Source organism: Lytechinus variegatus, chromosome 16 (assembly GCF_018143015.1).
Source record: "Lytechinus variegatus isolate NC3 chromosome 16, Lvar_3.0, whole genome shotgun sequence".
Classification (NCBI taxonomy): domain Eukaryota; kingdom Metazoa; phylum Echinodermata; class Echinoidea; order Temnopleuroida; family Toxopneustidae; genus Lytechinus; species Lytechinus variegatus.
In genome coordinates this window covers 22,217,750-22,245,021 of record NC_054755.1, presented here as the reverse complement: position 1 = coordinate 22,245,021, position 27,272 = coordinate 22,217,750, and the positions used below count along the sequence as shown (strand labels likewise).

Below are 27,272 nucleotides of genomic sequence, written 5' to 3'. Positions count from 1 at the left end.
GAAAAAATCGGTAAAATGTGTTCAAATAGTAATTTTCAAATAGTTCTTTTACACAGCATTTGTTTGGTATTACCTGCTGTATACCCCCTCTTACTCTTTTTCAAACTTGTGTTGGTTTAACCTTGTTTATGGAGAGTATGGATTTGTGGGGGTATGTGTGTCTTTTGTTAGGTATGCGCGCAAGCATGAGTGTGGGTGACTGTTGTGTGTGTGTGTGTGTGTGTGTGTGTGTGTGTGTGTGGGTGGGTGCGCGCGTATGTGCGGTGGATGCGTGTGTACGGAATCAGAGGAAAAGAAAAAAAATGGACGATATGAGAAACAATGAAAGAGAGCCACCAGGCTCACGCCTCCACCAGTCACAACACACACACTCCAACACCCACACCCACCGTACTTACACATACACATACACAACGAAAACCATGAGAACGGTTGTCTTTTGCTTTAAACTTCATCAAAAATATCGTACCTCCCCATCCAGTGCAAACCCTCACACACGCACAACAAAAACAAAGGATTTCACTTTTCCCCTCATCACCCTCTCAAACACACACACACACGCATGAACGCGCATCAGCACACACTAACATAACAAAAGCATATACATCAGAGAAACAACTGACTCACTGACAAAATTAAAGAGAAATTCCAGTAGTTGCAGTAAAGACTGATTTCATGAGAAAGTCTGTAAAAACAGGCTTAATAGTCAGTATATATCATCGAGGATCTAGATCTGGTACAGTTACATAAACTGACCTTTGTGAAATCTTCAAATCTACGCTGAAAAATGTTCACACTGAAGATAACCAACACAGATAGGCACACGTGGGACAGTGTATTATTATTGCTGGAATAAAGACCCGACCGAAGTGACCGAATCCGCGCTTTTTTTGCTGATTTCTCTGCAATTACACAATTTCCTCCAGAATCCTTTGGCACATATTTTTTATTCATACAAACAGACACTTGGGTAGTCATTATATTAGATTCTGTAAAAAGTCCAAAACTGGAATTTATCTTTAATATGACCTGCCTCAACTAAATCCCCCGATGGCACACACACACTCACCCTCTCGCTTACACACCCACACCCTCATTCACATAACAAAAGCACATGTCTTTTTAAGAGATTTTATTTTTGATATATAATCCTCCCCTAGGCACACACGCACACACACACAAACACACACCAAACTAAAAACGCACTCGTGCAACAAAAACAAAATATGTTTATTAGATATTTCATTAACTTATTGAAATATTAACATTTTCCCATAGCTCATCACAAACACAACAAAAACACCAACATGAAAGATAAAAGTTAAAGTGAAAGGGAAACAAAAAGAGAAATGATAATAATGAAAATAATAACAGTCAATGACAATAGCGATAATATTAAAAAAAAAATAGTGATAATGTTAAAAATAAAAATGATAATGATAATAAAGAAAAGTAATACTGATATATTCAGCGCATTAATAATGTGCCTAATATTCTCCTGCGCTTTAAGAGCTCCCGATATGCTAGGAATACAAACTTCACAAAAGAAAAAAATAATGTGGAAAATGTTCAGGAATAAACTAAATATTAACCAAGTATTGTATCTCAAATAATACAGGAAGAAAGCGGTTGGAGGAGAAAGGGAATGGGAGAAAGAGAGATAAAGGGAGGAGGGTGAACTGTGCGAGCAAAAACTTAATAATTTTTTCTCTCGTCTCATCCTCAGCCCCTTCACCAAAGAAGTATCTCCTGAGTAAATATTCCGTTCGGGGCTCGCCTCTAAACTTTTCTTGGCTAAACCCATATCCTCATCTTCGCTAAACTTGATTAGAGCAATAATCAGTGCGGACAATGATGCTGCGATGAGGGGAGCATTGGAAATTGTTAGAGAGGAGGGCGTACATGAGGGGGGGGGGAGACTGGGAAGAAGAGGAGAGAGAGGTGGAAAGAAAGACAGAGTAAGAGATAGTAAGGAGGAAAGAGTGGAGGGATACAGATAGACTGATAGGAGGGATGACGGATCGGAAGAGATGAGGGGAAGGCTCTAAAAGCATTTATTGATTTTTCATTATAGAGATGTGTAAAAAAAATTATATGGCAAAGCGACAATAGAGGAGAAAATTGAAAAAATGGTCGACAAGAAAAGTGAGAGAAACAAAGCATTAGAATGGTAATTGAATAAGAGAAAAAGAGAGCACACTGCAAAAACCCCGGTGTTTATTTAACACCAGCCCGGAATCTATATCTGTCCACACCAGAGGAGTATTGAAAAAAAAACAGTTTGGAATCAAACCGATGCCGTTTTAAAACTAATCGGTGTTGTATAAACACCTTTCTGGTGTTAGACCAAAAACGAATCTGGTGTTGTTTTACACTTCTCTGGTGCGGACAGATATAGATTCCGGGCTGTTGTTAAATCAACACTACACAGCAAAAACTGTGGTGTTAACCGGTGTACATAGAGGACCACACCAGTTATTTTACACCGGTGTTAAATTTGTGGTGTTAGTTTTACACCTATAGGTGTTATTACAACACCTTTGGTTGTTACATTTACACTCTTTGGTGTTATGTTCAATATCTAGGGTGTAATTTTAACACCTCAGGGTGTGGTCCTCTATTAACAACAATTGGTGTCAGATTTAACACCACAGTTTTACAGTATAGAGTTTATGCAGTGCATGGAATAAAGTCATGTATATGAAGCAAAAAAAAAGACATGGAGGATGAGGCAGAGCATGAAATCCAAACTGCATATCGGAATAATCAATGGCGATCCGAGTACTTGACTTAACCATAAAACAGAAGCTGACCTGCAGAATGAAGCTCAGTCACATCGGCTGAACCGATTCGTCATCGACAAGAACTATTACGTTAGGATAAATGGCATAATGATCGGTCGGTTTCGTTGGTGTGACTATATAGCTTCGGAGAGGAAGGAGCGTACGCACCAGGAGGTGTGAATAGCCAGATGCAAAAACTTGAAAAATGCGAAGATGCCATTCCCCCAAACGGACGGAGAAAGAGAAAAGGAGGGAGAGAGAGGGAAATAAATAGGGAGATGGAGACGGAGAGGCAGAGGGGGGGGGGGTAGGAGGATAGAGAGGGAGAGGGGGGGGGGGACTCAGAGAGAAATGGGGAAAGATAGCGAGATGGGAAAAGACAGAGTAGAGAAATAAGAGAGAAAGATGGGAAGGGATAGTGAGGGATATGGAGAAATAGCGTGATAGAGAGAGAGAGACCAAGAGAAAGAGAGGGGGAGAAAGAGAGAGAGATTATATCAAAGATGGAAATACCGATGCACCGCAAACAGCAAAAAGTAAGATAAATCGATAAACCAAACTCGTAAAATCTTATTATCCATATCGCCTGGGAGCGGGAAATATTTTTTCAGCGAATCAATAACCAACTACACGCCGTCAATCAGTTTTTGATTGTTCCCCCTTTATAGAAAAGCTCAGGCCATCCTTGTGTTTTGGGGGTTTTAAAATTGGCGGTCCCTCCGCAACTCAGGGGGGCCCTGGGTTTTTTTTTTTTATGTTAAATTCGAGTCTCTTCCCCCGCTGACGGATGTCCCTGCCCGAGCATTGATTAGATGTCACCGCGGCGCTTGTTCAGATGCTTTCTGATGCCGGTCAGCCAATGTCTCGGTGACCGGGAGGAGTTAGTAGTATAAGGTTGTCTCCAGCGTCATGACGTAATGTTACGTAACCCTCATGAATATTAATGAGGGTCATGAATATTAATGAGGGTCTTGAATACATAATGAGGGTGTCTTGGGCGTCATGACGTCACACGAGCCCTAGGCTCAACCCTAGCCGTAACCCTAACCGTAAGAGTACCAGCAACTGTAACCCTACCCGAAACCCTAACCCTAAATGTACCAGCAACCCTAACCCTACCCCAAACCCTAATCGTTCGATGTCCCTGACGTCAGTCAGTGACATCGGAACACGATGGAAGATGATGGTACTGACGTCAGTCAGTACCATCATCGATGACATCGATAATGACATCGTTGGATTGCAACAGGGGTAAAATGATGAGGAAAAACGATAATTAAAAGGCGACAGTTTCGTCATTTGGTTATTTTCATCATTTTGATAATTCTGTCATTTCGTCATTATTTGCTATTCTGCCATTTGTCAATCGGTCAGTTATTCATTTTCTCGTGCTGCCATTTCGTCATTCCATCCTTTACTGGGAAAGGGATGGGAAGGGGGATGGTCCGTCGGCAAGCCCAGACAGGGAGGAGCATGGGGATAAGTATCCGTCTTTTCATTATTGTACAATTCGTCATTTTCATACCATCGTTTATTTTTTTCTCGTTTTGTCACGTTGATAATTCTGTCATTCGGCCATTTGGTAATTATTCTAGCATTCGTCGATTGGTCAATAATTTATTTCTCATTCAGCCATTCGGTCATTTCGCCGATTTATCATTTTCTTCGTTCCATTATACGCTGTTGTTCCGTTTTTAGCAGTTTCCTAAAGAAATTATTTCATTGAGAATCAAGAAACATATGCATCATTTTGTTTTACTTTGTTTAATTTGTCTATTTATCATTGTGGAGCGTTGTGACCCAGTGGATTAGTCTTCGGACTTTGAAACAGAGGGTCGTGGGTTCGAATCCCAGCCATGGCGTAATTTCCTTCAGCAAGAAACTGATCCACAATGTGCTGCACTCAACCCAGGTGAGGTAAATGGGTACCGGTAGGAAGTAATTCCTTAAAACGCTGTGTGCGCTATGAACGCCTAGCCTTAGCCGGGTAATACAGGAGCGCCTTGAGCACCTAACATGTGGATATGTGCGCAATATAAATACCCTATATTATTATTATTGTACAATTTGTCATTTTAATGTCATATGTTTGTGTTAATTCCATGACATCGTTTTTATTTTTATTCTCGTTACGTCATTTTGATAATTGTCGATCAGTCAATTGTTCATTTTCTCCTTCTGTCATTCGGCCATTTCGTCGTTTTGTCATTTTCTTCCTTACGTCTTTGTTTCATTACTAAAAACAGTTTCCAAAGGATATGGTATCATTGAAAATAAAAAAAGATATAAGAAAACAAACTAGATGGTCATCATGCGTATATACAATGATTGTTCATCTTCTACTCCCTCCTTATAATCATGTTCATACTTGTCAGATGATTCATAACAATTATTATAATGTTATAATATATTGGGAGAAATATATCTCCCACCCCACGATCGACATCCATGTCAACGATTCAAGGAAAATAATATTGCTGCCTCGTATTTTCACGCATTTTCATACACGCGAAGTCTTCATTAATTATGGTCATGACACCATTTCCTCATTATTACATTTTATCATTTAGTCATTTGGGCATTGTTTATTTAATTCAATTTTTATTCCGTCCTTCAATCCTCTCATCATTTTACCATTTTCACCATTTTTGTTTTCATTTTCTCATATCACCAGTCATCATTCGCAAGATCGTATTTCCTTCCACTCTATCTAGACATAGTTCAAAATTGAATTGCTACGTATATTATTTGTCTCTCTAGGATATCCAATTAAGTTTATTTATTATGGTAAAGCACCATGTGTAAAGCTGGCCAAATATAATGAAAAAAATATGAAACACATACAACGCACACACACTAAGAAACAGAAATCTTGGATAAACATTATGAAAAATACGAGACATTTGACTTCCTCCTGCTCGTACGCACGGGCGTCCGTCGATATAACACATAATATTTTTATGAAAATATGCACCTTTTTTCTTAAAAGTTGATGGAGAGGGGGAAAAATTAATCGTATCAAGTCGGGGTATTCAGTAATGAGTACAGGAGAAACTATATTTCACTGATTTTTATGATTCATCCCATTTGATTAACTCATCTATTCGTGTTTTGGGGCTAATCTTTCCCTTACGCATTGCTTTTTGGCAGAAGTTCTATGGAAAATGCACCTTTTTTCACACAAACTTTGAGACACTCTGTATTCATTCCCCCATTGCTCGAGAATGAATGGGCAGTTAACGACGGGGTTAAAGATTTATTGAGGAACGGAATGTATATTTCATGAAAATGAAAGCCATTTCCCCATTGGATGTTATCTTCAATACGTGTTTTTTAGATGAAGTCAGTTATCGAATAGGCTCTCCTGGCATTTGAGGTCTCTATCGGTGACGTCACTCAGGATCGTCATGCCTGGACCATCGGCCAGGCAGGGGTCGCAATGGTATTATGATTTATGCATAATGCACTCGATATATACAATAATCTTGTCCTCCCGTTCAAATGAATGTGAAACTCATATAATTTCCATCAGAGCATTCAACAGGAGTACTGTAGTACACATTTCTTTGTTATAAGTGAATTAAAGTCCCTCCAGTGAGTTTGCCTCACCCTATTGTGAAAATGTATCACCCCTAGCTAAGTTGTAACACAGTCAGCTGTTTGCACTCAGGGTCACTCCGTGACCTGTGTGTGCGTTCAAGAGTTGTACATGATTTTCTGTCTCATTTAGGCAGAAATCTTTCATAAACTTATTTTAATTTATGTTTATTACACAGAACACAGGGTAATCACATATAGAATGGTATTTTTAGAGGGCATTAGACTCGTATCAGTTAATTTAATGAATATGCATTATTTCTTTCCTCCCTAAGAACGGACTCGATATATCGTACTAATTCAATCAATGCAGTATTTTAGTAATGAATTTCTCCGGTTTCTTCCATCTCATCATTATCACCATCATCCTCTTCAGCTTGATATTGGAATAATCCATCGAACTTGGTTCCTTGTCTTGCTAAGACTCGTTGTACTGCTTTCCGAACGTTCATGCCACTTTCTACTTTTTCCGAGAGATCAGAAATTATTTCCTGATTCGTGTCGTCCTCTTCGAGGTACAAACTTTGTCTCAAAAAATTAGAGTAGCGGTCGAAAAAGATCCGTTTGACGGCCCAAAGAACTTTCACATGAGCCTTTTCTTTGGCTTCTTCATCACTCATTCCATTGGATATGTATTTGTCGTACTTTTTATTCCTCAATTGCTCGGTAGCTGCCATCGCCTCTGCATACCATTCTTGATAAGCCAGGTTGTCTGCTGGTTCGTTCATGTCAGGTGTCTCTGAGTTAGAAGATTCGTCGTCCTCTGTATCGTCATCTCTTTCTGAATGACTCGTTTCTACTCCCTCGTCATCACTATGACTGTCCTCGTTTTTGGAATCTTCATCCTCGTATTCATTTTCAGCATAATCATGAGCATTTTCCATTTCAGGGTGTGAATTTTTTTTATGCCTTTTCATGTCATATTTACGACTATACGTTCTATGACACAGTGAACAGCCGTATCGTTTTGATATATCGAGGTTATTCATCCTGTTGACTTGATGGCTCCTAACTCGCAAAATGAAAAGAAATTGCTGAATCTGTCCTTTTTTGTAGTGTTTGCAAATTTGCCCATGATGTCGCACACAAGTAACGTTACAACGTTGCAATACGGAAGTGCATAACGCCGTTGCCGGCGCAAGGAGCGGCAATTACTGAACGCCGTTGACACCGATTTGAACGACAGGATTATCAAAATGACGAGAACCAGAATTCCGATAGGCAAAAGGAATAAATTACAATATGTGATTGCGAAATTACGGAAAGGACAAACTTATGAAAGGAGAAGATGGGTATTTATATTGCGCACATATCCTCATGTTAGGTGCTCAAGGCGCTCCTGTATTACCCGGCTAAGGCTAGGCGTTCATAGCGCACACAGCGTTTTAAGGAATTACTTCCTACCGGTACCCATTTACCTCACCTGGGTTGAGTGCAGCACATTGTGGATCAGTTTCTTGCTGAAGGAAATTACGCCATGGCTGGGATTCGAACCCACGACCCTCTGTTTCAAAGTCCGAAGACTAATCCACTGGGTCACAACGCTCCACAATGATAAATAGACAAATTAAACAAAGTAAAACAAAATGATGCATATGTTTCTTGATTCTCAATGAAATAATTTCTTTAGGAAACTGCTAAAAACGGAACAACAGCGTATAATGGAACGAAGAAAATGATAAATCGGCGAAATGACCGAATGGCTGAATGAGAAATAAATTAGTGACCAATCGACGAATGCTAGAATAATTACCAAATGGCCGAATGACAGAATTATCAACGTGACAAAACGAGAGAAAAAATAAACGATGGTATGAAAATGACGAATTGTACAATAATGAAAAGACGGATACTTATCCCATGCTCCTCCCTGTCTGGGCTTGCCGACGGACCATCCCCCTTCCCATCCCTTTCCCAGTAAAGGATGGAATGACGAAATGGCAGCACGAGAAAATGAATAACTGACCGATTGACAAATGGCAGAATAGCAAATAATGACGAAATGACAGAATTATCAAAATGATGAAAATAACCAAATGACGAAACTGTCGCCTTTTAATTATCGTTTTTCCTCATCATTTTACCCCTGTTCCAATCCAACGATGTCATCATCGATGTCGTCCATGTCATTGCCTGGCGTCAGTGACATCGATAGATTAGGGTTTGGGGTAGGGTTAGGGTTGCTGGTACATTAGGGTTTCGGGTAGGGTTGCAGTTGCTGGTACTCTTACGGTTAGGGTTACGGCTAGGGTTGAGCCTAGGGCTCGTGTGACGTCATGACGCCCAAGACACCCTCATTATGTATTCACGACCCTCATTAATATTCATGACCCTCATTAATATTCATGAGGGTTACGTAACATTACGTCATGACGCTGGAGACAACCTTATACTACTGGAGTTAGCTAGCTAGCCAAGACGGTGGTGATGCGCGCCGGTGTTCGATTCTCTTGTCAGGACTTCGCCGCCGGAGTTCGGGGGTGAAGATGGAGGGGACGCGGGAGAACGAGGGCAAGAAAGATTATTTGATGATTAGGGGTAAAGAAAACGGTGATGAGAAGATAAAGAAAGGAGATGGAAATGATGACATCGAGAAGGGGGATAAGTGATCAAGATTGTCCAATCGTTTAGGCAAACGGAAAGAGTTTTTCAGTAAGTTAGTTTGGTGAGACAGCATTGGTAAAGGACATGATAAGAACACATTTTTTAAAGGATGTTTTATTGTATTCTCTCAAATCAACATATACATTCACATTCCATGAGCAAGTTGTACAAACTATTTGAAAAATGATTATAAATTATGCGATAAATCCAAAATATTGTTATCGTGATCGATTATGACCTGAGTATGTCTAAGTTTATCAAAAATGTAAAAAGGTGCTGTAATTATCAATGAAATAACGGATGAAAATGAGCGATAGCTAGCATAGATATCAACGGAAAGAAAGCAAAGGCCAATGAAATCCCTTGTTACATTCGTACGTTTTTCAAATACCCACTACCAACCAATCAGAGTCGGTGTTACTGGCCAAGTCTTCCAAAGGAGACTGCACTTTTTTTTCTCCACACAATCCTGAATCTTTAAAGAGGAAAGCGGTCAAGTGATAGCAAATTAAATTATGACACGCTCCAAGACGGTTATCCAAACCAAGCATTTACCCATCCATTCAACCCTATCTTTTAACTTGTTTTTCCCCGAAAATATGGCTATCTCATGGAAAATGTAAGGACTTTACACGAATGCCTTTTCTTCTAAATATTAGAAAAAACTCTTTCGTCTTTTCTTGGACCAGGGTATTGGAATTCCCTGCCGAACGACTTTAAAGAATCTCCAAGCATTAATGTTTTCGAACGCAAACTTAAAAAGACTAATTTGTCAATACTCCATACCAACAAGTCAAGCTAACATAACCTCAACTAAAAGTATCAAAATCTAACCTTTAACTACATTAATTACATACTTTTAATAATGACACTATAATGCTCAATGACCTGTGCACCTGCCATGTTCCTCTTTGAATTGTCAGTTTTATTTGTACCACCCGTCTCCCCCTCCCTCTTTCCTTTGCCTCCTTTTTCTCATTATCATACTTTCATAATTACTATTTTGAATTTATCATTATTATTATTGTTGTTATCTTTGTAATTATTATTTTAATTTACTTTCTCTTATATTTGTAGTCGCGTATTCGCTTTATTTTGATATTTTGTAGTTTACTTGTTTTAAGCTCATCTTCGTTCGTCTCCATCAATGTATATAAATAGTTCTGTTAATTAGTATCGAAAATAAGTTTAGGGACTTGCCATTTAATACAAACTTTGCTTTTGGGGGAAAGTCCCTCCGTTCAGTTAATTTATCTTCAATAATTATTTTGAAATGTCATTGAAATGCCTGTATTATTTTCAATATGTACTATTACTTTGATTACATTGTTTGTTTATTTTGTTGAACGGAAAAAAATCAAACTAATCTGAATCTAAACCAATCTAAATTCACCAAGCATAGAGACATCGAGATCCAATCGTGCACATTTGCAGTATAATAACGAGAATTTTGTCTACTGTTTCAGAAGAGACTACGAGGTTCTGTCTCTTAAAATTCTTCCCGATTTTAGCCTCCTGATCTTCACTCAAACCAATCGATCGGAAAACAGTGAATTATTCAAGTTCCTGGCAGCTCGCGTCATTGTGGTTCACTTATTGAAAGGCAAGGTATATCGGCGGGTAGGCGCGCTTATCTTTACTTAACCTTTTATTAGCCGAGCTCTGCGGGGCAAACACATCCATTAATGTCCCCCGGAGCTCAGGGGGTTAAGACAATCGCGATGTCTCTATTTTTGTGTTTTGTCAGGGATTGTGTGAGAAGGCACTGTTTCGGCGGTATGAATAATTCAGACGATTTTTGAGACTTTGATGGCCGTATAGCACTTTTCTCGATCAAAATGGGTTCCGAAAGCATGAAGAGCGGTGGATGTGAAAATGGGGGTTGGAAGAGTCCCTTTATCAGCCCCCTTCATCGAACACACACAATAAAATAACTAAATATCATGAACATTGTTGGTTAGAACCTTGTTACCCCCCCCCCAAAAAAAAAAAAATCAAATCTGTGACAACGAATTTATTCACGAAGATGATTGCCCGATTTGTGTCAAAGAAAACAAAAAAGAAAACAAAAATACTTCTCCAATGTTGGACATATCTTATGGTCAATGTTTTGGGCAAAATTCATGTTTATATTTTAGATTCTTTTCAGGTTCATTCAAGGTATCAATCTTGAAAAGAATTACACAAAATAATCAATGTGTTAGAGGCTATGAAATATGTCCGAACCAACAAAAATGTTCAAAATCAACCAATATATTCTACGGAATTTTAATTGATATTTGGTTATATTTATCGTTCGGATTTACCAGTCGATTGCTTTCGTTAATGGAAAGTTAGGACAGTACACACCCTCCCCCTGAATAAAGAAAACGCCCTGATTAATGGGTCAGTGGTGATGTAATGACAGATTTTTTTTTATTTTAGTTCATCTTTTTAGTTCTATCTTTAAAAACGAGGTTGTTGAATGGTTTCGGCGTTACTATCGTGACTACGTGCAAGGAAGCCTTCGACTCATCAAGAAGTGAAAAGAAAATTATGAGTGAAGACATACTTCAATGACGCAGTAAATCAAGATATTTTTTTTAATCGCTTTATTTTTTTCGTAGGGTATCACAAATACTTCAATTCCTGATGATCATGCGCAGTTTGAGCGACAGTAAGATCTGAGCGTTTGCCGTCCATGCAGCATAAAGAAATATACTTACTTAATTATTTTAGCGCCAGTCTGAGGGAGGGGGGTAGTCTTAGATGATAAGACTTGTAGTTAAGTTGGTGAAAACATATTTCAGTGGTACCCACAAATGAGTATTTTGAGTGCCAGAGTTCTTCGTATTACGAGTGAAATGCCCGAGTTTACCCACACCTATACTCTGGCCTTATCTTATATAATGCAAATTTCCCAATGTAATGCTGCACTCTTTAAAAGCTAGTCAAAATGACCATTCTCTTGGTCTTTTAGTGTCCGACCAAGAAAAGTGTTCAAAATCAACCCAATTATTGGTTAAAATCTACCAGGAATTTGATTGACTTTGGCCAATTGTATCGGTCTGACATAAATCAAGAGAGTGGTCATTTTGACCAATACTTTTTTTCAGAGTGATAATACAGTTACAGAAGCAAAACCGTATTCAAAGTGACCGACACATTATTGACCTTGGAAATAAAATGAAAGCTTTGTAGGTCTGTGTTTGTGACTGTAAACTCTTCAGATACTTGGGCAAAAATTCCCAGCTTTTAACCAACCCTGGGCAACATACTGTCCACACAACTATTGGTTAAAATCTGTTCAAATTTAGTAAAAATATAATAATTGAGTAATAAATTTGTTCAATAGGATAACAATTGCCCAGAATATATATATTTATACCAACATACATGACCCAACACAGTGAACAGTATTGCCCAACATTTTAAGTGTGTAGTTAGTACCGCATAAAGACCCATCACTCTTATTTCGGAGGAGTCAAATTTGACTCGAATATGGAACCACATGGGAGTCAACTCTGTTTCAAGTCAAAGTGACTCGTTTCCAAATAACACTGTCTCAGTACTGAGTCATTTGACTCGGAATACAGTTGACTCTCAGCTATTCAGAGTCAAATTTGACTCCGCAGAAATAATGCGCTACCCAGTACCTTTTACCGTTCTTGCGAAGGTAACACTGCCTTGATTTACCCCATTAGGAAACTGGCGACACTCCGCCACTTAGGTGTGTTTCGGGGCGAGTTGAATTGTGGCTTACCGCGTTGGAGAAAGGGAGCATATTCGAATGCTTTGCATTTATTTTGTTTCATTGCTTTCTTTTCAAGATGAGAATTCTTAAGAAAACAATTGGGTTTAAACCTAAAATGTGATACTGAATGCATTTTCACTTTACTCTTCGGAAAAGGAGAGAGAGGTGAGATACACCTAGAGGGTTTCCCAAATCTTGAATCCGGAAATAAATTATTGGCCTGAAATTAATGCTTTGTTGGATAAGATATTAATGCTGTGCAACTCTCACCTAATATTTGGTGAATCTCACTTTATATTAAACCTGTTTTCACCTCACACTAAACATACATTGTAGAAATGGAACATTAATTCCGGCACTAGAAGGTGTCCCGCAAGAAATACTCCCAGAGGTGCTGATATTACAACCTAGAGTTTGAACTTAACACCAAGGAGTGTTAAGGTAATAATCAAATATGGTTTAATTACACCCACTTTTGGTGTTGAACTAACACTGTAATTTAACACCGGTGAACACGTATGACTAGTGTGGTCATGCATGAACACTTGTTAATATGTATTAACACCGGTGCTGTGTACATTCTAAAATAAGAACAACCATGGGTCGGTGTACAAGGAACCGGGTCTGCCTGTGCCACATACCGGATCGGTTAAAGGTCCGGTCTGATTATTACCAAATTATTTGTTTAAAACCGAAAAAGGCGTTACGGATTATTTTCACTTTTACCAGATATATATTAATCCATTTAAACAGGTTTTATTGATCAATGTTCAGTTCGTTTATTTACATGATTGAACAGGTGCGGCACCCACATATTTTTATGGTGGGAGAATGAGCTGTATGTGTACGTCCTATCATTTTGCAGTTGATAACAAAACAATGTAGTATTGCTTCATATCTGAAACCGCAGCGTAAACATCTTAGTTTTCTTCTACTTTGGTTTCCTTTTCCTTTTCTCCTCTTCTTTTGTTTCTGTTCCGCTACATGAAAAATCATAGTATAAGGGAGTGGTTGCCCCTTCCCCCCCCCCAGGTGGGCTACCCCTGCTTTGTATTAATGGAGATATCAACATAATGTATGACTATTAATTCTCTTATAATTTTTGGAAGGATATTGCAAAGTAGAAGGTAAGAGCTTTCATCAAGTTCTAATATTATTTTTCTTCTCTCTCATCAAGTTGTGTAATTTTATTTTTGACCTCACTTTCACTCACATAACTATTATCAAACTTCCTCTTTCATATTTCCATCACACTTGCATAATACAGTCATGACCTTTTGAAATGGATTCATTGAAACAATTAAATTCCTCGTTATTGGTGTTTATATCGACACACTATATTATCATGATTATGTGACCGACGAGTGAGACTAATTATTTCTTTGTATCTATAAATTTGATTTCATTATGTAGTCTGAAAATTTAAATTAAAATGAATCGTGATCACTCAATCATAAACAAGGGGCAGTACAGTCATTTCGAAATATTTTATTTTATACAGTATGAATTTAATACACATAACATATTCTTAGAACGAAATAAGCTTATAATCATTAAACAAATATTTGAAAAATGGAATGAAAGGAGAGGACTAAAATTGTTTAAAACATGAATTACTATTTTGATGATTAATGAATGAATTAAATTAGTCAATTAATTAATCAATCAATTTTGATAATTAACTGTTTTGATAATTAATCAATAGGTATCGTGAAATACAAGTACACAGTGTTTAATTTCTTTTAAAAATGTAACAATAAGACCTTCTCCTTCTTATTTTTATTTTTTGAAGATTTTGCAATTGATTATAAGGGAAAGAAACACATCATGTTTTATGGAATAATCTGGGGTAAGGATTTCTTAATTTTGTGTCGGGAGATTTATAGGGAAGATTTCTTTATTCACATACCTGTGTTATCATCTGATCTCATGGCTGCGGCTTGAGTCAGGTGGGCTGCAGCAGCACTCTGGGGAGAGAACACGGCGAGGTGCCGCTCAATGCCAGCGCCACCCTCCGCCCTTGCTGCTGCTGCTGCTGCCGCCGCAGCGGCCGCCACGGGTGGGAGGTGCAGCGAGAGATGTAATCCCGGGAAGTGGGCGTGGCTCGCCAGCATGGGGACACGCCCACCGTGCCCATTTCTCACAGGCACGACCCGAAAAGCGCTCCCACTGGGAGGCAGGGAGTCGAGGTCGGCGGCAGCGAAATGGGCGTGTTTGTGTTGGTTTGTGTTCCACGGTTGGAATGGGCGGAAGGAGGTTTTAGAGCCGCCACCTCCAGCCCGGCGGAGATCGGAGGGGCGTCCGCTTGCCGAGCAGTGACCCGGTTTCACCTGTTGCTGTGGTTTCTTCTTACGTGGCCCCCTCTCTTCTTGGACGGCTGTATTGAAGAAAAAAAAGTTTGTGAAATGGTCCTGATTTCGACAACCATGCATGGATCAAAAGAAAAGCACGCTAATTTCACGCACAATTTACTGAGAAATATGTAAAACTGCTTGGGGCCCTTTCATGTTTTCCGGGGGGGGGGGCTGACCATGCAAAAATCACAATCATAATCACGTTGTTGTACATGGTTTTGAAAAAAAAGTGGGGGCTGGATCCCCACCACAGCCCCCCCCCCCCCCGGCTTCCACGGCCCCTGCTGATGACCCTTTCTTGTACTAAAATAGCGGCGAACATTATTTTAACTATAATTTTAATCATATTGCGAATAGGAAACTTTCCCTTTAATCTGTACAATAATCTAAATACCCCCTGAAAAAAATTAAAGTGATGCGACCGCCCCTGTTGTTTTCAACTTAAAGGAAGTATTTATGCTCATCATCTTCGTTCATTTGGCTTCACATTGGCCTACTATGAATGCATGGCTTCAGTTTATTAGAAATGTTAATGCATAAAAATAATATAAACCAACATGATCAAGGCTAGACAACTACGTAACATATTAATGAAAAAAAACAACGTAAAAATACATGTTTCGCAATTATTGTGACCACTGTACTGTAACTAGGGCTGATCTTTCGTTACAGAGAATGTGTCTCTTTTATAACACCGAGTACTAAAGATTTAATATAGATCGGTTTCCATTAAATGTGAAAGCGTATATGAAATATGGAAGTAAGGGCCTGAGGCGTCGACTCATTTCTGAGTGATGAACATATTAAGAAAAAAAAAATTACATAATGTAATTGTTCACGAGAACTATAACTCTCACCCTCTCTTCTAATATAAATATACACTGTAAAAACTGTGGTGTTAAAACTGACACCAATTGGTGTTAATAGAGGACCACACCCTGAGGTGTTAAAATTACACCCTAAAGATTGAACATAACACCAAAAAGTGTAAATGAAACAACCAAAGATGTTGTAATAACACCTATAGGTGTAAAACTAACACCACGAATTAAGCACCGATGTAAAATAACTGTTGTGGTCCTCTATGTACACCGGTCAACAGCATTGTACTCTACACTGTTAAATAAGAATTAAACAACAAATACAAAAAAGAAGAAACAATATTAGAATTTTAGCCAATGAATATCTCCTTTAGACATTTAAAACTACTGTTTAAACCTAAAAAAGAAGTTTTTAAAGTTTAAACAGTGATTGATCTGCTCACATATTAAACTAGTTGGTATAAAGTGTTTCACTGTTCAAGTTGAAATTGCTTCTTCATTTCGGGATCATTATCCTCTTTCATTTGTCCTCCATTCAGGGCACGACACGTCGAAAGAGCGAAGTGGTGGATGACATCCAAGAGATCACCGTACGATTACGAACCCTTAACCTCAGCACCCATGAGTTCGCTTTCCTGGAGGCCATCGTCCTTTTTAAACCGGGTACGTGACAAACAGGGGTCTTCGCACGAGGCAGACATGACAGAGGTTCCATGAGGCCCAGAATAGCGAGATTTTTGCAATTGCAACGGGGGTGGATTCTATAACATAGTAAAACTATGGAAAATGGCCTTCAAATCACAATGAGCAGCTTTGGACTTTGTCGAAAGTCGTGAACGGCCCGGGACTGCAGGTCGTCCTATATATGAGATTCCGAGCAGACGAAAATTTGCAAATACGTCATTTGTCGTGCAGAGTCACGGATGAAACCGCTGTTTCGATTCACCTTCCCTCGACAAAGACTTTATTGTCATGAAGGTCTTTTGACAATAGATTCTCTTTGTTCCAGAAAACGTCTGCGTATATACACAGCAAAAACTGTGGTGTTAACCGGTGTACATAGAGGACCACACCAGTTATTATACACCGGTGTTAAATTGGTGGTGTTAGTTTTACACCTACAGGTGTTATTACAACACATTCGGTTATTACATTTAAACTCTTTGGTGTTATGTTCAATCTTTAGGGTGTAATTTTAACACCTCAGGGTGTGGTCCTCTATTAACACCAATTGGTATCAGTTTTAACACCACAGATTTTACAGTGTAATAGATCATTATTGACTTCATTATACTATGATTATAAAAAACTAAAACATGCTCTTATAGAAATGAGTTACTCATTCCTAGATACGCGCATTCGGCATAATTTAATTGAAACATGCGCACGGCTTAATTCGTAAGATATACCATGAGACAAATCTAGATTGCACACAGTTCAACGCGCTTTTATTTCGCGCCTGTGCCGTTAACGCACCTTTTGACTCGAAGCGACAGATCTGGAATCCAAGCTATATGACGGAAGATCAGCATAACGCACAAACTCATAAGGTGAGTGTGGGGTCAACAATGTTTTATGTCAACAATGTTTTACTATACTAAAAACTGTTGCCCATTAATGATCATTAAGACTACAATATTTCGCTTATACCTTCATTCTCGAAGAATAATATTAGACATGTAGCCTCAAAGTCATGACGAGGCGATAGTTTTTATATTGCCCTCATGATCAGTCTTTATTTGTATAAGATACCACGTGACTCAATTTAGACCAATCGTATATTAGTTTCTTAGAAAGTAAGATATCTCCACATACAACATGCAGAATAATTGTAAGATAATGTTTTCCTTTTACAAAGTCCTTACTGGCAAATTAAATTTCTAGGAGAGTTTTCTAAGAACAACAACTTTTTTTTCAAAAACAAAATCATCAAGACGGCTGTAGGCCTATAATACTTTATTTAGTTGTAGGAGGAACCCTCAAATAGGCAATACTATTACGACACACCCGGCGGTATTTGGGAGCGACGGCCACATAAACCCACCGACGTCTGATTCTCCGCAGATCTTTCTCTCTTTTTTTTTTCATTACAGCGTGCCAACCCCTATTGTGACGACAGCGGCAAATCAGAGGTGTGAGGAGGGGGCGCGCCATGGTGTGAACGGTTGTACACAAGTCGGTTGTATATCAGGACACCATTTAATAATTCTGACCTGGTAAAAAATAGATTGTGCCTGTCCCCGAAAGGAAATGTAATAATAAACCACCGACCGTTTACAGGGGGCAGGGAGGGCTGGGAATGGCTGACTACATCATATGAGATGGCGTTTAGGGCCAAGACGGCCGTTGTCGTGGCGTAAAAAACGCCTCAATTCACGATTAGCGCGACGAAACCGGATACAGTTAATGCAGCGGCTGTGTAAATGTCGCCGGGGCAAGACCGGCTTTGTTGCCCACAGCACTGGTATGGTGCCTCGGCTAATACTGATAATGACAACATGTGCTGTATATATTGGACCTTGTTTCGCTCGAACTGTTCTCATTTCGGTGATTTTGTTCAGTTTACTTATTTCACGTCCATCGACAAAAGCCGCCCGTGCCCGGCGCACGCGCCGATGTCAATGGCCACTTATGGCGAACAATAGCGGAGCCCAACCCGTCCACAAATACTCGCCGACTTTTTACCGCACAACCTCTTCATTGCGGGCTTGTATCCTAATAACTGCATCGTTTCGAATCAAACTTCCCTCATTGTTCTGCTGGTGTATCAAATTATCCACGACCCTCTGAAGAGGCGAGGGGTCCTCCAAACTCCGGCCTTGTTTACAACCACCAGCGCAGGCCAAATTACATTTCACAATTCTCTTTTTATTTCATTTCAAAAGATTGTTTGCTCACCAACGGCAGGTATCTGGATGAAGGGAAGGACGGAGTCGCTTCGACTCGCGCATCAATGCGTGCGCACGCCAGTTGCGGCTTAACCACTGGGCTTAACCCAAAACTGCGGAGCGCGCCATGGGCTTATTAAACACGGGTTGATTTTTAGACTCCAAAACAGAGCCTAAAATAGGGATATCTTGAAGAAGTCTTAACATCTATTGTGTATCGACCACGTGTAAGTCGCACCCTTTTACAAAATTCTGTTCTGGTGACGGCGGACCTTGCACAAGCCTCGAAATAAAAGAAGCGTTTCTTGTTACACATTTGACTTTGGTTTGTTAGATACCGCCTGTTTAACCAAGAGTCAGCGCGCAATGTCCCTCTTAAAGTCGTGTGTTTGGTAAAATTAGGGGTATTGTTCGAAAGAATTCCGAGCAAAGGCTGTGTCAAAATCCCTGCAATAACAAGAAAATCTATTAGTATCGAACGTCAAAGAACACTGCTCAAAGTTTTAGGGGCTGTCAGTGTTAAATTTTCGACATGTTTTGGCTCTATGTCAAACAGAGTATGTGACATTCTACTATGTTCGCTGTAAAGGTTGTCATGGTAACGGCATGACGCCCCCTTTTTCAGATGGACGTTGAAATATCACATTGCTTCCGAAGCGATCAATCATATACGGCAAGACAAAAAAAAACGTTGTGAAAGTTTTCATGACGATTTTAGTGTGAATAATTTATAAGTAAATTAAAAAAAAGATATGGACAAATAGAATTAGAATGAGGAAGTTAATCGAAAATGTTTCTTTCATCTTTGGAAAATAAATTATCGAAAAATATCAAACAAGACCTAAAGACTTCTTTGATGTCATTACTAAGATTATAGCTTTAATGGTCGATAATGAACAAATGAAATCTGTCCAGTCTCCAAGCCAATTATGCACTAAACAAAATGAAAAATTGCCGAGATGGGTGACCTTGGGTCACATTTAAGGTGGGTATAATAAACGTGTGTAAACTAATTTATCTCTCCATCTTAGCCATGAGAGACTAAGGAGACCACAATCTGTTATTGATTGGCATATATAATTATTGAAATAATTATGAGGTTGAAATATTTTGGTAAAATCTCACCTAAAATTAAAAAAATCTGATTTGAAACCGAACAATACATAAAGGCTGGATAAACATTGTTGTTTTTATACGATGTACGCTCAAGGTGGAACGTCCTTTTTTATAGCGCAATACGAGATAGGACATCAGTCCCCAAAACAAAACCTATTTGTATGAATAATTACACCCCTCGTAAGTGTTTTTTCATTGGCGCGTGCCAACTTGATAACAAAAACTATTTTGTCAGACAACTATAATTATAGATATCGATATTTCATAAAAAGTTCGATTTGCAGGCTTCTCGAAAGCCGTTTTCAACTAATGTAGGAAAGTTGACACAGCTTGATAATGTTAATTACATATTTTTGCTATTTGCCTATCGAACGAATCGATGTAATTGTGCATATTTTAAGCAACATATATACAGCAATCAGATAACAATATTGATACATTTCCGTCTCGTTTGTCATGATTGTTTAAGCATGTTACATGTCAGCAAATTCATCAACACCAGATTTAATATATATATAGTTTTATATTATATATATATATATATATATATATATATATATATATATATATATATATATATATATATATATGTGTGTGTTCATGTTCGCACAAAACAGTATATATGTAATGTCCACATAGGAACAGTCGTATGTGTATATATATATATATATGTATATATAACATTTTCAAGAAGCATCATCCATAATGCTAAGTGTGATTATAGTGCATTTCATCAATGATTACAGACCTATTCAACTATTTTAATGCAAATCCCGCGGATTTTTTTTCTTCAAGAATTAAGTTCAAAACTCAACTTGTTCATGATCATGATGATGTTTTTAAGCTACTACTTGGCTTTTTAAAGGTCATTTGATTAAACTGCTTGCTAGTGGATTTAATAGACAACTCTTATAAGCTACTAAAAACTTCCATATGCTTGGCAGAGAGTGGATTTAGTGAGTAAAATTTCCTTTTTGTCCTATTAATCTTGTCATGTCCCAATTTAAAGTAATAATCATACTTTTTATTACGTATACAATATAAGAAACGTTACTTTACACAAATAAATCAATCACAAAACATTGTGTAAATGTATATATATTAGGACTATTACATTCCACGTTCTAAGAAAATTCGTGGTCCTGCTCTCTGATTGGTTAAACGTTTATCACGTGATTATGTGTAGTTTGTCCAGTCATGCAATCGCCACAGTCGTGTTCTGTATTTTAGCGAGCTCTCATCGCAAAAACTTTTTGATTTTAGAATCAAAAGGAACTAGTCAACGTTTGGAGTTTGCGTGAACTATAAGGTGTTGCTCCGCGTGATACACTGCATAAATCATGTAATCGCCACAGTCGTGTTCTGTATTTTAGCGAGCTCTCATTGCAAAAACTTTTTGATTTTAGAATCAAAAGGAACTTGTCAACGATTGGATTTTGCGTGAACTATAAGGTGTTGCTCCGCGTGATACACTGCATAAAACTCTGGTGTTGATTTAACACCAGCCAGGAATCCAGACCAGAGAGGTGTGAAACAACACCCGTTTGGTTTTGGTCTAACACCAGATAGGCGTTTATACAACACCAATTAGTATTAAAACAGCATCGGTTTGATTTCAAACTGGTGTTTTTTCAAAACTTCCCTGGCCGTGTGGACATACATAGATTCCGGGCTGGTGTTAAACCAACACCGGAGTTTTTGCAGTGTATCTTGAAAGCACGTTGAACTGTGTAATATTTTACAAGTACCGGTTATATTGAAATAAGCGTGAATAAGCGAGCAGTAACTATACGCGCACATGCGTCCAACCAGCAAGGTTTAAAGGGCAAACAAACCAACGGCCTTATACAAGCCCCATCTCAAGTCCTAAACTATGAATATCTGGCCAAGTTCAATACCCATAATGCAACATTCTAAACAGTGCATGTAGTCTTGAGATAATAGACCCACTAGAATGGTAAAACATTAATTCACTTCTCGATATACTCATATCACAATAATTATGTTATCATGACACAAAAAATTAGGTTATGTACACAAATTATTATTGACTAATTATATTTATCCTCTGTGTTACTAATAATAATTGTTTCAATAGGTATATTTTAAGACCAGTCATTTATAACACACAATCAATGAGAGACAACATGCAGTTCACTTCCCTTTAGATTGAAACTTCCATGTAACTTCCATGTCTCGTTCATACCCATACACATCAAGAACTGTGCAGGTGCTTGGTTTGTTAACATTAAAGGCCAAGACCACCCCAGAATTTTTTTTTTTTTTTTTAAACAAGTGCAAACCTAGTTACCTACAATGCATACAGCATTTCCATTTATTTGAAAGCAGGATAAAAAAGCATCGTAGATTGAATGCCTTGCTCACGTGCATAGGTGCCGCGGACGGGGATCGAACCCCGGACTTTCCATGTATAGCCAGGCGCCTTAGACCACTCGGCCACGGCACCTCCACAAAATTGTTGATTTGAATCGATAGAGAAAATCAAACAGAAATAATGCTGCAAATTTCATCGAGATCGGATGTAAAATAAGAAAGTTATGATATTTTTAAGTTTCGCTTATTTTTCACAAAACAGTTCAATGCACAACTAAGCGATATGCAAATAAGAGAGTCAATGATGTCCATCACTCCCTATTTCTTTTGTTTTTTATTGTTTGAATAATACAATTTTTTCAATTTCTACAGATTTGCCCATAAGGATCAACTTAATTTAACCATAAAATATTAAATTAATGGTAATTCCACATGTTCAGGGAGAAATAAAACTTTGTTTCACTTGACGAGGAGGAGAAAATTAGAATATTTCATATTTCTTATAATAAACTACAAACACTGACAAAAGAAATAGTGAGAGGGCGACGTCATCAGTCTGCCAATTTACATACCGACCAGGATGTGCATATAACTGTGTTGTGAAATTAACCGAAACTTTAAAATGTCATAACTTTCTTATTTTACATCCGATTTTAATGAAACTTTCAGTGTTTTGCCTGTTGGATTTTTCTCCTTTTTTCAATTCAACATATTGTTGGGGTGGACTTGTCCTTTAAGAACCACACCAGCCATTTTTGCAACGGTGTTGAGTTTTTGTGTTAGTTCAACACCTTTTATGTTACTAGTATTACAACACATTACTTTTACACGCTACAGTATTATGCTCCATCTCTAGGGTGTAATTTAACACCTTAGAGTGTGGTCGTCTAGGGACACCAACTTGTGTCAGCTTTAACACCCACAGTGTCCGAGCCTCCCAATCTCTGTAATTTAAAGTGTGCTTATGCCATTCGCACCTTCTTGCGATCCAAGACTATTCAGACGAAGAGAAGTAACAAGAACAAGAACTATAACTGGCGCGAAGCGCTTTGTCAATCTCACCTGATTTATTCATGTTGACCGCGAAGCACTTCTTGAGCCGACAGTACGGGCACCAGTTCCTCCGCGCCTTGTCCACCAGACAGTTGCCCTTGCCAATGCAGGTGTAACGCATGTTCCGCCTGATGCTCCGCTTGAAGAAGCAGCTACAGCCGTCGCAGCAGTAGACGCCGTAGTGTTTGCCGTAGCTTTTATCGCCGCACACCTTGCACGGGACGGGGTTCGGTAAAGTCCGACCTGGATGAGATATAAAAGAAAAACGATTACTTTCAATGTCATTCTCTTGATACAAAATGTTCCTATCCATCCATTCACCCACACTCTTATCTATCCATCCATCTATCTATTTATCTATCTATGTATCTAGCCATCCATCTATCTACATGTTCTATCTATGTATCTATCTATCTTTATTTATTTATTTATCTGTCTATATATCTAACTATATAGATTCACACCGACTGAACAATCAATCTATATATCTATCCATCCATCCATCCATCTCTTTATCTTATCTTTCTTCTCTCTCAATCAATCTAACTAAATACCCCCCTCCCCCATCAGGCCTTTCCTGTATTAGAAATTAGAAGAATAAAGCGAGATTCCTTGATTTCACTCTCATACTATCTCTTATTTTAGAGACCAACGTTTTAAATAAATCAAACAAATTATTTAAACATATTACAGCTTAATTCGCGTACTGGCTCAAACAAAATAAGGAATAGCATTAACACTTATTATGGCAAATCATTTGAATATATATGTATATCAATTTACCGACATTTTCGACAGCAATCCACACCGTCCTAGTCACAAGTTTACAAACCTAGACTTGACTTCTAGTCATAGGTCAGAGATTTCTTATATTTGAATAGTCCCTAAGACCAGTCTGACCTTATTGGATTTATTCCACTGAATTCACAACGCAAGAAGCGAAATCACAAATCGATTTCAAATGATCGGTTCTGCATTGCATTTGGTCGATCAGTTCTAACTTTAGAAAATAAATTTTGACTTTCAGTTGCAGCATGTAGACCAGCAACTATTTTGTGATTGGTTTTTCGGACATAAAATTAATAACTCGCTTTTAGTTATAGGCCTATTCTAGGAATATCCCCCTTTGAATGACGGGAAAGATCTAGCATTTGCAGGACAGTTTGGTTAAAGTGATTCTAATCAATATCCTGGAAAATAAGCCATTGTGGAAAATGTAATGGAGAAGTAAAGGGGAAAGGGACATTGCTTTATGGTGAGAAAATATAAGAATGAAGATATATCTCTCTCTAATAGGGGCATTGTTTCGCTCACGATCATCGTTTCTGTTCCGTTTATGGTTACTCCCGTAGGAACTCGGCAGGACAGATTTTTGCTGGTAAACGCCAAGTGGGTATATAAATACCTGCTATACGTTTGTTATAGAATTGGGATTAATATTTTGCCCAAAAAAACTCATCACTTTATTCTGTGCTTGTCAAATGAATATTTTTTTTGCAGGGGTGGTTTTATTGACTCAAGACCATTCATTGTGAATACATGGCAGAAAACATTCACGAAATTCACCGTTTGTATTCAGAAGTTATGTGAAGTTTTGAGGTATCAGAGATGCGTTACAGAGTAAAATTCAATTTGCTTTGCTTTACCTCTAACATATCTTTATCTCAACAAACATTGAAAACAATGAATAATAATAAAAATAACGCTTTATCATGAATGAGTCAAGTCATACCAATAATATTATAAATGCTTGAAACAAAATCGAATCACACAGTATTATGAATCTACGCAACATAAAGTCCAATTTTTACAATAAAAGTTCGTCTCTGTTTTTGAGAACTTGAATTAAAAAAAAAGAAATCATACTTCTTTCAAACCTGTTGAACAAATGACTCACTCTTATCAAGGTGAAATCAATTTTGACATGTAAGTTGAAAATGAATTTTTAGTTCTATCGAGTTCTTGAACAATGTAAATAATCAGATAACAATGCTTTGATGGTTGAAGTTAAGTGCAATTTATAAACTTCCATGCGCCTAAAAACAATTTCCATTATATCTTTGTCAATGTGATGATTTGTATTATAGCTTTCGTTGTGTTATTCATTTTCTCTTTTCTCAGTCATATACTAGTATACTGTATTGAATTTGTAAACTTCTTAGTTGTTTTTATAATTAGATTTTCAATGATCACACCATAAATGACTTTCCAAATCTTGAAGATTTATTTAAAAAAAACACAACCGAAGTTAAAAAAAAAAATTCTCAAAATGGTGTCTCAGAAAGAATACCATATCAGGTAGAAGTGATAATAAAAAAAATATGCTTACCCATTGTGTTGTTTAAAAAATTAATCCTGTACTTGTGTTTATATCAAGATTTGCTAAAAATCCAGCGAGGAAGTCGCAAGGAGTTAAAAGAATTTGAAGTTCGCAGAAAAAACTTTGATGGCATTCAACAAAGTAGTAGGGCGTCCCCGAAAATTTCGCTCTCATTTGAAGTTGTTAACAGACGATGGGGTCAGATGCATGGAAACTTCTTCTCGAGAAAATGAGAAATCGTTGATAAAACCCTTCTTGGTCAAAGAGGTGGAAAGACGATGAAGCGAGCAGTCTGTGGTGTCGGCAGGCGATCGCAAATTTATAACGCTCCGGCTTGGGTTGAGATTTTCCCGCGCGTATGGCAGTGTATGTAGGGTGGCGTCCTTCTTCGCTCTGCGGCGTCTTGTTCATGGTGATCCGCAAGTCAAGGCGATATACATGACTCCCGACTATTTTTCCATTTGCTTATCCCGGAACCATGCATGCGAAGGGCTGGGAAGATTAACGGACGTTGTATAAGAAGCGCTAGTCGTATCTTTCTTATTTCCTCTTCCGACCCCCCCCCCCCCTCTCTATCTCTCCCTCCCTCGCTCTTTTCCGCTTCCTCCCTTTTTTCTGTAAGATTTCTTTATTTTGTGCAGCCATGGCTATCGTTTTACCAGGGAGTTGGATTTACTGAAAGGTGCTGATTTTATTCAAAGCGTTGGCAGCACCTGGGAAGGGGCAAATGTCCCTCCTTCAATTAGAGCCCCACCCCCTCCAGCTCCCCAGCTCAACTCCTTATTATTATTTGGCGGTACATGATACATTTTCCTCATCTACCCCCCCCCCCCCCATTTCTCTTTGCCCTCCATTTACCCTTTTACTTTAAAAATTCCGGTGCCGCCATTGATTTAAAGGCTTGAAGGTGCAGAGAGAAAGATAGAGAGGAGGAGAGAGAGAAAGAGATGGAGGGAGAGAGAGGGAGTGGAATGGGAGAGCAAAGGAGAGAAGTGATTTGCTGAAGCTGTTTTCGTCAATGGACGAAAGTTTTCATACTGTGGGGCGGTCTGAATTATGCGGATCCCTCTTTTGTTGTTACACCCTCCGGACATTAATGCAAACCGTTTATCATCTATCGCCACCCCCCCCCCCCCTTCACGCCCGCCAGTCTGTGTAGGGGTGTAGGAATGTGACCCCACCCCATCTCTCTCTCTCTCTCTCTCTTCTATCTCATCTCCCTCTAAAAAGAAAATATAATTGTGAGGTTTGACTAAAATAGAATAAAGGAAAATATCCCATCTCTGTGGTCTAGTTGTTAAGAAACCGGCGTTCTAAGCTAGAGGCCCGGGTTCGATACACGGCAGAAACATTTTTTCAAACTCACCAAAGCTCATAGCTCTCACTGCGCGCGTTCTGCTTCGCTCTCTCCCTTGCTTCGCCATGTTCGCTCGGAAAGCAGCCGACAGTGCCTCGACAAGAGGCTAGGGTTGCATCAAAATCTCTTTCAAAGTGCCTTTTCAATTATTTAGATTATAATTGTTTGAAAGTATTTTTAAGTATAAATTCTTAGGTTGATTTCATAAAAAAAGTGATATTTTTACCGACTCATATAGGTTTAAGACATTATGGACATCTGGATTCATTCATTGCAGTCATGCCTTGCTTTGGCGCAAATCAAAATTTACAT

At 38.5% G+C, this 27,272-nt stretch overlaps 1 protein-coding gene across 1 annotated transcript in view; it reads right to left on the bottom strand.

The window, feature by feature from the left end:
• Window positions 1-27,027, bottom strand: part of LOC121430286 (nuclear receptor subfamily 2 group E member 1-like) — a 34,149-nt gene extending 7,122 nt beyond the window's left edge. Inside the window, exons 1-3 of the mRNA XM_041627564.1 lie at window positions 26,970-27,027; window positions 23,293-23,526; window positions 14,627-15,094 (exon numbers count right to left, since the gene is read on the bottom strand). Of these exons, the coding sequence (XP_041483498.1) occupies window positions 14,627-15,094; window positions 23,293-23,526; window positions 26,970-27,027 (760 nt within the window). The remainder of the gene's footprint in view (window positions 1-14,626; window positions 15,095-23,292; window positions 23,527-26,969) is intronic.
• Between the last annotated feature and the right edge of the window lie 245 nt (window positions 27,028-27,272).